The 12,583-nt window shown below is 42.2% G+C and overlaps 2 protein-coding genes across 4 annotated transcripts in view; both read left to right on the top strand.

The window, feature by feature from the left end:
- Window positions 1-6,252, top strand: part of kcnj10a (potassium inwardly rectifying channel subfamily J member 10a) — a 19,379-nt gene extending 13,127 nt beyond the window's left edge. For all 3 annotated transcript variants that reach the window (XM_025060254.1, XM_025060258.1, XM_008320021.3), the window contains 5 exons: window positions 620-994; window positions 1,088-1,299; window positions 1,685-1,816; window positions 1,916-2,093; window positions 4,117-6,252. In XM_025060254.1, coding sequence (XP_024916022.1) covers window positions 628-994; window positions 1,088-1,299; window positions 1,685-1,816; window positions 1,916-2,093; window positions 4,117-4,529 — 1,302 coding nt within the window. In that variant the 5' untranslated portion in view covers window positions 620-627 and the 3' untranslated portion in view covers window positions 4,530-6,252. The remainder of the gene's footprint in view (window positions 1-619; window positions 995-1,087; window positions 1,300-1,684; window positions 1,817-1,915; window positions 2,094-4,116) is intronic.
- A 268-nt stretch (window positions 6,253-6,520) lies between these two features.
- LOC103386017 (uncharacterized) lies at window positions 6,521-10,773 on the top strand. The gene is made up of 5 exons (XM_025060260.1): window positions 6,521-6,680; window positions 6,895-7,185; window positions 8,174-8,425; window positions 10,010-10,149; window positions 10,227-10,773. Exons 1-5 carry the CDS (start codon window positions 6,650-6,652, stop codon window positions 10,572-10,574), a joined length of 1,062 nt encoding a protein of 353 aa, XP_024916028.1. The 5' UTR covers window positions 6,521-6,649; the 3' UTR covers window positions 10,575-10,773.
- Window positions 10,774-12,583: the final 1,810 nt, after the last annotated feature.

The raw sequence follows: 12,583 nt of genomic DNA, 5'->3' as shown, positions 1-12,583 counted from the left end.
ATTCCCAGGTTGGTGTGAGATAAAGTGGAAACACACTCTTCTGTGGCTTTAGATCAGCCTCACGTTGTGACTCAAATGAAGCCTGAGTTGTACCTATAGAGTAGCCTTAGTTATAAATCATTCAAATGAGCTTGAAACAAGGACAAGATGGCTGATTTTTTATTTTTTGCCTTGAAGTCAGAGAAAGTGCTTAGTACTGCACAGAGTAGATACTGTAGATGAAAACCCATTCAGATAATGACTTCATGCTTCAGTAAATACATGCTGAAGGTAGAACGTGAAAAACCATTTGTCAGTAAGAAGCAAAGAGGGCTGACCACCAGTGGAGGCTTCCCCGCACGTGTGATTCCAAGTCAAAGACTTCCTTTCTCTCTGTTGAATAACAGTCAATGGGAGTCTCCTCATCTCAATTCAGCTGCCGTCTCAGTTGTGCAGCCGACCGGCCAGCACTGTGGTGCTTTTATTGTGAAGAGGCAGCTGTGCCCGCTGATTCTGAAAGGCCTTTATTCTGTCAAGACACACACGCGGTTCATTTCTTGTGACTTGAACACCAATGGGCCTCTTGGTTTCTACCACTTTTGCCTCCATTTACCTCCAATTCCTCCTGTAATAATTGCAGTACCAGCCATGACCTCGGCCACGACCCCTTCTTCGGAAGGCTCCTCCCCACAGAAGGTATGCCACTCGCAGACCCAGACAGACATCACCAAGCCCCTGCTGGGCTCCCCAGTCGGTGCAGGTGGACAAGATGGAGGTGCTGCGGGTCCAAATGTCCTGAGGAGGCGCCGTGTCCTGTCCAAAGATGGACACAGCAACGTCCGCCTGGAGCACATTACAGGAAGAGGCTCTCTGTACCTCCGTGACCTCTGGACGACCTTCCTGGACATGCAGTGGCGCTACAAGTTCTTCTTCTTCTCTGCAACCTTCGCCGGGACCTGGTTCCTGTTTGGAGTGCTCTGGTACCTGGTCGCCCTGGTCCATGGTGACCTAATTGGTAAGAGCTAAAGACACACTTAAAGATGTTTAGATGAAAAAAAAAACACCAGGCAGACCACCCTCATTCTTCAGTACTTCTCCCCCCCTCCAGAGTTTGACCCCCCTGCCAACCACACACCCTGTGTGATGGAGGTGAAGACCCTGACCGGGGCCTTCCTCTTCTCCCTGGAGTCTCAGACCACCATTGGCTATGGTTTCCGCTGCATCACAGAGGAGTGTCCAGCCGCCATCGTGTTGCTCATCGTGCAACTGGTCATCACGATGGTCATGGAGATCTTCATCACCGGCACTTTCCTCGCAAAGGTACGTATGTTCTTCTGTTGTCTATTTCTGTTTGTAGGACGTCATTTTTTATTATTGTTGTTGAAGTTTTGGTGCGGGTTTATGTCCGACTAGTGCATCCGTTGAGTGGTGTCCCCCAGGGTTCTGTATGAGGACCACTGCTATCTTTCTTGTTGACTCTCGAACAGATTTCAGTGTTCACACCATTTTCAAATGTATTTTGTGACTTTTTACTGCACTTCCTTTAGAGACTCGTATAGCACAATAGATAGCTGTCTGCAGTGAAAAAAGTGAATTATTATAGTTAGAATCAGATGGGTTAACAGTTAACAAATGAGCTTTAAACTTTGATTTTTTTATGTGGTGGAGCTGGTTGGTCATCTTCACCTGGTTTTTCCTATCACAGGTTGCTCGGCCTAAAAAAAGGGGTGAGACGGTAAAGTTCAGTCAACATGCTGTGGTGTCAACCCACGAAGGTCAACCCTGCCTCATGATCCGAGTCGCCAACATGCGGAAAAGCCTGTTGTTGGGATGTCAGGTAATGCCAGGTGTCGTTGATGCCTTGCCCATGGACATATTAATGTTAGGCCTTCGGCCGTCAGCTCCCTACACCCACTGACTCCATGTTGGCCTACAGGTGACAGGAAAGCTGCTGCAGACGTCTCTGACCAAGGAAGGGGAGACAGTGCGGTTGGACCAGCGTAACGTGCCGTTTCAGGTGGACACGTCCACTGACAGCCCTTTCCTTATCATCCCTCTGACCTTCTACCACATCATCAATGACACCAGCCCTCTACGAGCCTGGGCAGCCAAAGGTCGGTCTGTGACCTACCAACAGGTCCATGTGGGGCCGTACTGGGCAGGCCTGACTAGAGGGGACTGGAAGGAAGGCAGCATTTTTGGTTTTGTTTTGTTTGAAGTCAAATTGAGTCCTTTCAGATAGGACAGTGTTCAGTCTAAAACATCATGCTGGAATTTTCCGAGGAAGGAGTTTAGTTCTGATTGAGTGGTTGGTCCGACAGAGCCTTGCAGCCTCCTGCAGGTGTTTGCTTCCTGTCTTTAAATGTTCAGGACAAACACTGCAGGACACACTGTCCTGTAGGATGGATAATGAATAATGCAGACTCAGCACAAACCACAGCGGGAATTTTCCAGGCTTTAATGAAAGTTCTGAGCAGGACAGTGTGAAGAACATCCACAGTGGAGAGTCATGGGTGCCCAAACCCTTTGGGCTGAAGCAGTGATGTCTAACATGGGGGGCGGGGGGGGCTGCCTCCTATATAGAGGATAGATAAAAATACACTTTTGTTTTTAAATTAAATTTAGGAAATGTCTAGATAATTTAACGCTGACTTAACATTAAAAAAATGATGATAATCTATGTTTAGAACGAATCACACTTCTGAGATTAAACTCAACATTCCAAGTTTAAGAAAATACAATGTTGGCCATTTTAACAAATTTAAAATAGTTGGATAGACTGTTTCTCTTAATTTCTGACTTGAATTTTTGTAGTTTTCTCCATACTCTCAGAATTTGGACTCAACGTGTGTTGTTTCAGATTAGAGAAAAAGAAACATTCAAACAGAGAATTCTCTGCAGCAGCCTATTGTTTGTCTGTTAAATTGCATGCAGATGATTTGATGTGTGGTTTTAGAGGTAGTAAACCAGGAAGTTACAGCAGGTAAACAGGAAACAATGTGCAGCAGCAGAAAGTTGTTGGAGGGTAACAACTAAACACAGTGCAATTTCTGACCGCACAAGAAAAGACTTGGAGCTACTTTTGTAAAAATGTTATTCTTCACTCGTGAAGATTCCCACTGTGGTTTGTGAATTTCAGCCACAGATTTAGACACATAGACATATCTGTGGAAAAAGCTAAATGTGAACCAAATTCGCTAACATTAGCAACATAGGTAAATATTAGCAAATGTTAAAAATGAGCAAAACTGTCCTGTAATTGAATGATAGACTACATTGCTGGGATTGGTTAAACACTGTAGAAAATGACACCTATTGTATGTCCTTAAAGGCATCACCTGCTGGTGACTGTAGCACTGGAGCACCTGCATCTTCTGGGCCAATCCCGGGAACCCTTAGTCAATGTTTCCACCCAAGTATCTACGAGTGGTTGTGAAACCTGGTGATCTTTGTCACGGTGAAAGCGGTACTGGGTCCGGGTTAGGAAAAGGACTGTTTGGACAGATGACGGAGTCCGCATTCTGAACAAGAGGCCTGTTGACACAGGTGTGCACTGTGTCGGAGTGCTCACAACTTCTTGCGTGTCATCTGTGTTGAATGTGGAAGCATGAACAAATGTATGTTATCAACATGTTTTCAACACTCACAGCATCTGTGACTCGATGGTTTCCAGCAGGTGGCGTTCATTATTTGTGTGTGTTCACATTACAGACACCAGTTTGTGTTTTGCCGTTATGCCTCCGGTGTGTGTGTGTGTGTGTGTGTGTGTGGTCTGATCATGTTATGGATTTTTCCAGGATCTGCTTGTGTGTCTACTTCCGTCCCAGTACTATCCCTGATTCTTTCCATTTTTTCCCACAAAAAACAGATGATAATTGCACATATAGAATGTTGAATAGCATAGCATAAATTTCACATTTGGTATATATTTTCTGATAAGCTTGTATTTTAAATACTCAAATACAGTACTATTCATAGAGAAAGATACTTCATTATAATGGTTACACGGAGGACATTACCAGCACAGTGTGAGATGCTTAAAAAATGTCTGGAGTGAACTTGATTGGTTCTTATTTCAAACATGATCCCTATGTTGTTTTTTTTTATTTCTACAACTGAAACCACTGTGTCTTCCAGGCGGCAGCTGGACAGATCCAGAACTGTCCGACTTTGAGCTTCTGGTGATCCTGAGTGCCACTGTGGAGCCTACGTCAGCCACCTGCCAGGTTCGCACCTCCTACCTTCCAGACGAGATCCTATGGGGCTACGAGTTCTTCCCTGTCGTCTCCCTCTGCCCCTCAGGGAAATATGTGGCCGACTTTGCCTTTTTTGACAAAGTGGGAAAAACCAAATCGCCACTGGTCTTTACGCAGGCGCTGCCACCAAGTGGCCCACCAAAGGATACTGCTTTTCCTAGCAGTAAGAAGGAGGAGGGAGCTGACCTTGAGAAGAAAAGACTGGAAGAGAGCTACAGGGGGGAAGAGAGAGGTCGAGAGAGGGGGCGCATCAGAGACAGCAGCCCACTGAGTGTTCGCATCAGTAACGTCTGAAATGAAGGAGGCAGTCACGGAAAAGTTGATATGAAACTGAGATGAAGAAAAGACAGAGACTACAAACGAAATCTTGCTGCTCCACAGAAGAATGGTCTTTGAAGTACTTGTGATTTTTCATTTTCCACAGCCTACATGTATTCAAATTGTGGGTCACATGGCAGGAAATGAGAAATCTACTTCTACAGCTAAACTCAAATCAGTGAAGGAAAGAAAATGAACGCAGCCGGGGTGAAATGGTTACAGGTTACAGATCATACATGTACCAATGTCCAGCAGAGTATCATCTGCATAGGTACTGACTTCAAAATTGTATCCACACAGAAATTACTTGAGGTAAGTGTCACTGAAGAAAACACTGGACTTTATGGACTATGTTTCCAGTCCAAAAGTCAAGTTCAGGAATCAAGTGTTTGTTGATTCGGAAAAGAAGAATGAAACCAAGTTTTGGATTACATCTTTAGGACAAAACATTTTTTAGAAATGTCTAACAATAATGCACACAATGGCCTGAACACTAGCTTAAAGGTGTCTTCTGGTGTACAAACCCTCAAAAAACTGCCCACACAATTGGCAACTAAAGAAAGTGTGAACTTGTTGCTACCCCAAAATCTACCTAGGACATGACATTTTTACTAACTTGTGTTTGTTAGTGGAACTGCTGTTCGTCAGTCCAAAATTATTTCTGTACTTGTATCATTTTCATTTGCTTTCAAAAGTAGTTTCGTTGGGCAACCTCAAACCCTCTCCACCAGCAGGTTAGAAATGCAGGTGGAGCTCCTCCCGTTGTTTCCCAGTATATCTCTTTTTTTAATTAACCTTGCCAGTCCAACCTCACTGTACTTTGTAAAAGTGAATAATTCTGGCATTACCTGCCACTTGTGAAAGGAGATTTTAATGAAGATCCAGTGAAATAATTTTTTATTTCAGATTTAGGCTCTGTTGGCTAGCACTGGTACTGCACTGTCTGCAGATCTGGCTAAATTGACGGGCCTGCTTTAGATCGAAGCCCTGCTGGCCATTAGTGGTAAAGCAGTGGAACTGCATTGGTCTGTGCCTTTGAAGGGATATCTGAGTTCTTAAATCTTGCAGTGAAGATTACGTCACTGGCTTACAGTACTGTTTTGATTTCTTTTATAAACACATGCTACAATGGGAATGTTGTTGTTAATGTGATGATCATGAACACGTAGTAGTTTTCTAATGGCGTTTTTAATGGCATTTATTACCAGCACTCTTACCATACGAGGTAAATGTGTAATTATATTACTAAAAGCACTTTAACTTTGAATATGAGTAACTAAACTAACTCCAATGTTAGATTCTTATTGCACTGTGTCAAGTATCTTCTGCTAAACACACTGTTAGCTCTGTCGTTACTCCAAAGTAAACATTTTATTACTGCACAGACTCTGCTAATCTGTGCAAAATCTGCTTTATTTTAGGGAGAGATCAGAACATGGTGATGTCCGATAAACCAATAGTACTGGATATTATTTCAGGATATACCTAATGTCACCAGGTCACCAAAAGACATTAGCACCAAAACTGGTAAAAACCAGTGGGAAGTTTAGAATTTCTATCATTAGCACTTTTTAATGTTGATTGACAATGTATTTTGTAGCCCAAAAAAGTTTTAATGTAACATTTAATAACAATAATATATTGTCACTAATACTGGTGTAGTATCTTGAAAGTAAATAAAAGTGACCTGCTGTTCAATGTACACGATCATTTCTGAAAAGACTGAAAGTATTTTACATTTTCACGTGTTATATCGTTTGTAAAGGTTGTACGTTGTATTTTGCGTTATGTTGATAACGCAGAGGAGGTGGGCAGAGCATGAATCTCATTAGCATTTAAAGATAAAGGCACAGACAGACTCCATTCGATGGAAGTAGCAGAAAATCTCCCCATAATATAAGCCAATCTCTTCTGCTCGCAGCTGCGTCTGATCAACATCGAACACCTGTTCTGTTGCAGTTGAACGTACCATCACACACACATACACCCACACCCACACACACACACACACACACAAATACACACACACCGTAAGAGGAACTGAGTTTTCTTTGTCACTCGTTCACATTTTTCTGTACCTTGAACGGATATTGACAATGTTTCTTCTGCGCGTCTTGATTCTCACAGGTAAATTGGATTACAATACTGCATCACTGTATGTTTTTAGATTACGTTCCAAGTGTTTGTCTTACAGACCTTGGGTTTCATATTGTTGTTTAACGGTCTTGCTTTGTACTCAATAGTGTTAACTGTGTGTAGACTTAAATGTGCAGCAGTGTTATAGCATTTAACCCTTGTATTCTACAATCTCTTATTTTATTACTTTGGTGATTTTCCCTAGGGCTCTTGGCGGGAGAGCAGGCCAAAACACATTACACGCTGAGCAACAGCACGTTGTGTCTTGACGTTGATGTTTCAAAACCTGTAAAGTACAGTGAATGGAAGGTCAATGAAACTATAATCACAACAACCTTGGATTTAAACCCCAATTTTACAAACAAAGTGGATTTCCATCCTGAGAACTTCTCCTTGTGTCTGAAAAGGCTACAAGACACAGACACTGGCACCTACAGGTTCAAGTTTGTTGGCGACTTTAAAGATTCCCTGGTGTCACACAGAGTCATTGTTGAAGGTAGGATTCCCTCTGGTGCTTCATCATCATGACCATCATGAACTCTGATTTTGTTTTCACATCAGTATCTCTACTATTATAAAACTTACACAAACTTTTTGACACAAAGTTTAAGAAAACACTGCTGGTGAAGACATACCATCAAAGCTAGCAAAGAATGTAACATTCCTGCATGTTACATTCTTTGCTAGCTTTTAACGTTAAAATATCATACTGCCTTTGTTGTATCTTATCCCTCAGTTTGGTTGTTCCCCTGCTGTACAATGACACAAAAAACCTGAAAACCTCTTAAAATGAAGTATTTTTTCAACACAACATTGTACGACAGCGACTCCTTGAGTCCACTGAAAGGAAGTTGAAAGTGCGGCTCATTTTAACGTTGTTAATTCTATATAATGTTAGTGTCCCATGGCCTGGAACATCATTTCGTTTTCTTCCAAATGATAATGGACATCACTGGGATAAATTAAAGGACCAATTATTATTTTCTGGGGGGGAAAAAACTTTGAATATAGTTAATTGTTCACATTAGAAATTAGACGGAAACTATACAAGTATAACTAAAGAAATTTACTGAGTAAACCTTTAGTGCTGTCTTGTTTCAAAATGATTAATGTTGCATTGCACTTGTGATTATAACTTAAGAACATTAACCAGCAGAATTCTGTATGGAACTTGCCTTTTGTGCCTCTTGTGAAATGTATTGGTTTGTGCTTCTCCTGCACCAAAATACAGTATAATCGTAGCATAGATCACATAGGCTGTGGTCTTACAACGGAGGGCGACAGGAGGCACCAAACCATCAGTCCCCGTCCACCATGTTTAAAGCCAACTCTGCTCTGTGATATTATATTTAACTTGCTTTACATGTTAAGCTTTTTATCTACTTCCAATGCCTTATTCAGTGCTTCAGTATTGGTGCTGTGGAAACTGAGCCCAGCTGCAATGACAATATTCTAATATTGTTTTTGTTTTTGTTTTTTTGCAGACGTTGTTCCACGTCCTGTAATAATGATTTCTCAGCTTCAAACCAACCAGTCTGGACCCTGCACCTTCAGGGTCAACTGCTCCGTCCTCAGTGAGTGGTACGGCTTGCTGTGCATCGAAGACAATTGCACAGCAACTTTCAAGACTTTTGATAAGGTCAACATCATTGTATCCATTGACAAAAGGACGGTGGTCTGCGTGGGTAGCAACCACATCAGCACTAATAAGGTTTCTCAAACCCTGGGGCATGTGTGTGAGTACTAATCTGTCAAGTCTCATAGATACTTGACTTGTGCCATGATAGATAGATAGATAGACAGACAGATAGATAGATAGATAGACAGATAGATAGATAGACAGATAGATAGATAGATAGATAGCATTTTCTTAATCCCTTGGGAGTTCCATCCATCCATCCATCCATTTTCATCCGCTTATCCATTACCTGGTCGTGGGGGCAGCAGTCTCCACCCAAATCACACTGCACCGTACCAACCCCCCCTAAACCTTCCTGCAGGTGGTCAGTCCACTGGAAGGGACCACCCCCCCTAACTGGGATTCAATACACATGTACAGACACACACATCAGCATTGTGTGAGCATATATATACACATTTCCATTTCCTGATCAGCTTCTCCAATCTGTGTAAGTCCGTCTTTGATGTGCTGCTCCCCCAGCACACCACAGACTGTTACTAAATAACACTGGCAACTACAGCCTGGTAAAACATTTTCAGGAGCTTCCTGCAGATGTTGAAAGACCTGAGTCTCCACAGGAAGTACAGTCTGCTCTGGGCCTTCTTGTACGGCTGCCTACTGTTGTGTGCCCTGACCCTCGATAAGAACTGGTCAGAGTTTTTCTTTAGATTTCCCAAAGTCTAGGACCAGCAGTCTTGGAGGTGTTGAGCTGCAGGTGGTTGGATTTACTCCATCCAACAAAGTTCCTCACAAGGCGCCTGTACTCCTCCTCACTGTTGTCCTTAATACACCCCACGATGACTGTGTCATCTGCAAACTTCTGGATGTGACACAGCTCGGAGTTGTACCAGAAGTCCGAGGTGTATAGGGTGAAGAGGAGAGGGGACAGCACCGCCCCCTGTGGTGCTCCGAAGTTGCTGACCACAGTGTCAGTATGTATATACACATACTGACAAGACAGGGGTCCACTTGCATTCATGTCAGTTTATCCTGGAGTCCAAGTGGCTGGATGGTGTTGAAGGTGCTAGAAATCCAAGAAGAGGATTCTCACAGCGCCTGTCTAGATGTGAGTGGGCTCGGTGTAGGAGGTAGAGGATGGCATCCCCTACACCGACCTAAGCTCTGTAGGTTGTCCTGGGCACGTTGCACCTCCGGCCTGAGGAGGTTGAGGAAGAGCCGCTCCAGAGTCTTTATCAGGTGCGATGTGAGCGCCACGTGTCAGAAGTCATTCAGCTCGCTGGGCCGGTTCTTTTTGGGAACTGTAACTATGCAGGACATCTTCCAGATGGATGACACTTTCCCTAGTTGAAGACTCAGGTTGTAGATTTTTTGAAGCGGCTCCCCGAGTTCAGCAGCGCAGGTCTTCAGTAGCCGTAGCCGTCTCCTTAGCATTCTTCAGGCAGCGTTTCACCTCCATCCCTCCCTTTCACCTTTGGGTGACGGTCATGGAGATGCTGCCCCCACGACCCAGTAACAGATAAGCAGATGAAAATGGATGGATGGATGGATAAACAACTTGATTTGGTGGACGTATATATATATATATATATATATTAGTGTACAATTAAGTATGTGTTTTTTAAGATGAGAATTTCAGCCTAAATAACTAAGCTAAGTCTTTGTTTTGAACATTCTACAGGCCCCAACCAGTTTCACGGTGAACGTCCAGGACTGACCAAAACATATTTAAACACCATCATTATTTTTGTAATTGTGGCATTCATCTGTTTGATTTTGGTATTCATGGCCATGATGTGCTTTTCAAAGGGTAAATATCAGGTATGTTAAATATATATAATTCTAAGAAATCCAGTCATGCTCAAATATGTGAAGTTAACTGTTTTTATTTCTGTTAGCAACCACCTGCTCGGTTTCTACAGAGGAAGCCGTTTGAGCAGCCGAGACTCTCCACCATCTCCTCCACTTCACTTGATCATCCTTATGAAAATATTGATGCTGAACAAATGGACCTGGGCTCCTGGGCAGGGCAGAATGTAAATACGTTATACAGTGTTGTCCGGAAACCAACAAAAGTGCTTCCTTCTCCTGTTTTTGAGGAAAATGTTTGTAAAGAGACTAATGAACCGACGAGTGGGGACACGGCGACTTCACAGGCTGTAGTTGTGCACGACTGGACTGAGCGTAGTGAGGAGATTACCACGATTTATTGTCTGCTGCAGAAACATACAAATCCAAAGTCATAGCACCACCAAGTGGCCAAAATGGATTTGCAGTGGAGTTGTCTCCCCCCCCCCCGTTGTCTGTGCTGTAAAAATAAGGGAATGTACATAATTATGTTGACCTTGTCCTGTGTTGTTTTGTCAGCATGTTTTGTGAACCACTTAGAGAAGATTCATGAAAACTTTTTAAACGTCAAATTGTATTAAAAATATGCTAATGCTATTGGAAGTCCAAACATTTATTCTATGAAGCCTCTTCAAAAGATTTCAAAAGGAAACATTCACCTTTATGTCCTTATAAGGAACATGCAGGGTTTGGTAGGGCTAGAAATACACTGTATAGCATATTGTACTCACCACCCGCAGGAAGGTTTAGGGGGGGTTGGTACGGTGCAGTGTGATTTGGGTGGCGACTGCTGCCCCCGCGACCCGGTAACGGATAAGCGGATGAAAATGGATGGATGGATGGATGGAGCATATTGTAAAAGAAAGTCTTCAATTCCCTTAGAGAAAATGACCAAATGAATCAGTTAGCCCAAAATAGTGAAGTTAATGATTGTGGTGTCAAAGGGGAGTAACCTGAACAGCCATTGAAGTCAGAAAGCCACTCAAAGCCAAATCGCTCTTTTGAAAACTTAAACCAACATGTAGAAAATGAACTTGTCATTACCTCCGTGTAAAGAGCTGTCAAGAAGTTTTATCTGATTTTGCAAAAGAGCACAGGTTCACTCATTGGTCACAACACCTTTAATCTCTATTCTAAGTGAAAAGGAAGGAAGTGGGATGAGTTTATCTTGAAAACCGAATGAAAAAAAAAAGATTTCAGATGAAAAAGACTTGTATGTTTCTACCAACCGGTCTTTGACTTCAGTGTCACCGTTACTGAACACAGAGAGTGTGCTGAGGCTGCTGAGAGTATTTTGTGAGTATCTTTTATTTCGTTGAAGTTTAAACGACTACTACTGAATATTTCTCTGTCCTTTTTGACCTGTGACATTTTCCATTAGACATCAGCAGCTCCTCTCTTCTACTGTGGACATGCTCCAGGTACAGTAACTCCCTTATCTTGTACTTTTTCAAAATGATCTCAAGTACAACCATGTCACCTTCTTTCTGGATGGACCTAAAGAGTCAACAGAAAATAGTCAACATCTTCTCTTCCTGTGTCAACCAGACGCTGCTCTGACCATTGAACCAACCTCTCAGAGGTTTTCTGTTGGAGAGTTTGAGGCCTTTACTTGTGACCCTGGGAATGAAGCCACACACTGGGACTACACACTCAGCACAGATGGTCAGACTGTAGCAGAAACTAAGACTCCATTTTATTCCATCTTCAAACGGTGGACCAAACTGGTTATTACTGGTGTGAAGCTGATCCTTACACCTGGGACATTCAATGGAAAGAAAGTAGTAAAGTCTGTGTAACTGTTGAAGGTGAGTTGACCATTGTTTCTTGGTGGAAATATTTTGCTGTAATTCTTCCTCATGATGTTTGTTTCTCTCCTCTGTCTTTGGGTACAAGTGGATCATTGTAGTATTGTGAATACACCGTAAATATATTAGAGTAGAATTAAAAGTGAAATAAGTAATCAGTAAGGTAACTGGATTACATTTTTTGGAGAAGTAATCAGTAATCAGTAATTAATTACTATTTCCAAGTAACTTGACCAACACTAACCCATTCAAATTAATATGAACATTGTTTCAAATATTCGGTCCTCATAACATTCTGGTCATTTTTTTTTGTGGGCCACAAATTCACTTTGTTCATATATATAAGTCAACATTTCCGTATTCTGTGTATATTCTGTAATCTGTTAGGTTCCCTTGAGGATGGGATCAAAATAACATTACATTGTTAGTTATTTTTAATTATTAAAACTCTGATCGTTTTGATAACTTTAAAGATAACTTCGAGCTTTTAATCAATAATAAAACCACTTGTGCTCTTCCGGCTGTGATTAAATGTAGACTGTAAACTTCAACAGGTCTGACTGTCTCAAATATCACAGTTGAACCAGTTTGAATAAATA

The sequence above is a fragment of the Cynoglossus semilaevis genome, chromosome 1 (assembly GCF_000523025.1).
Source record: "Cynoglossus semilaevis isolate Cse_v1.0 chromosome 1, Cse_v1.0, whole genome shotgun sequence".
Lineage (NCBI taxonomy): Eukaryota > Metazoa > Chordata > Actinopteri > Pleuronectiformes > Cynoglossidae > Cynoglossus > Cynoglossus semilaevis.
The sequence above is the reverse complement of the archived record's forward strand: the minus strand, read 5'-3'. Positions and strand labels throughout refer to the sequence as shown.

Bases quoted from the DNA above. Each gene is read 5' to 3' on its own strand.
- LOC103386017 (XM_025060260.1), top strand. From the start codon at position 6,650: ATGTTTCTTCTGCGCGTCTTGATTCTCACAG. The intron at 6,681-6,894 runs GTAAATTGGATT...GATTTTCCCTAG, and splicing joins GCGCGTCTTGATTCTCACAG to GGCTCTTGGCGGGAGAGCAG. The intron at 10,150-10,226 runs GTATGTTAAATA...TATTTCTGTTAG, and splicing joins TTTCAAAGGGTAAATATCAG to CAACCACCTGCTCGGTTTCT.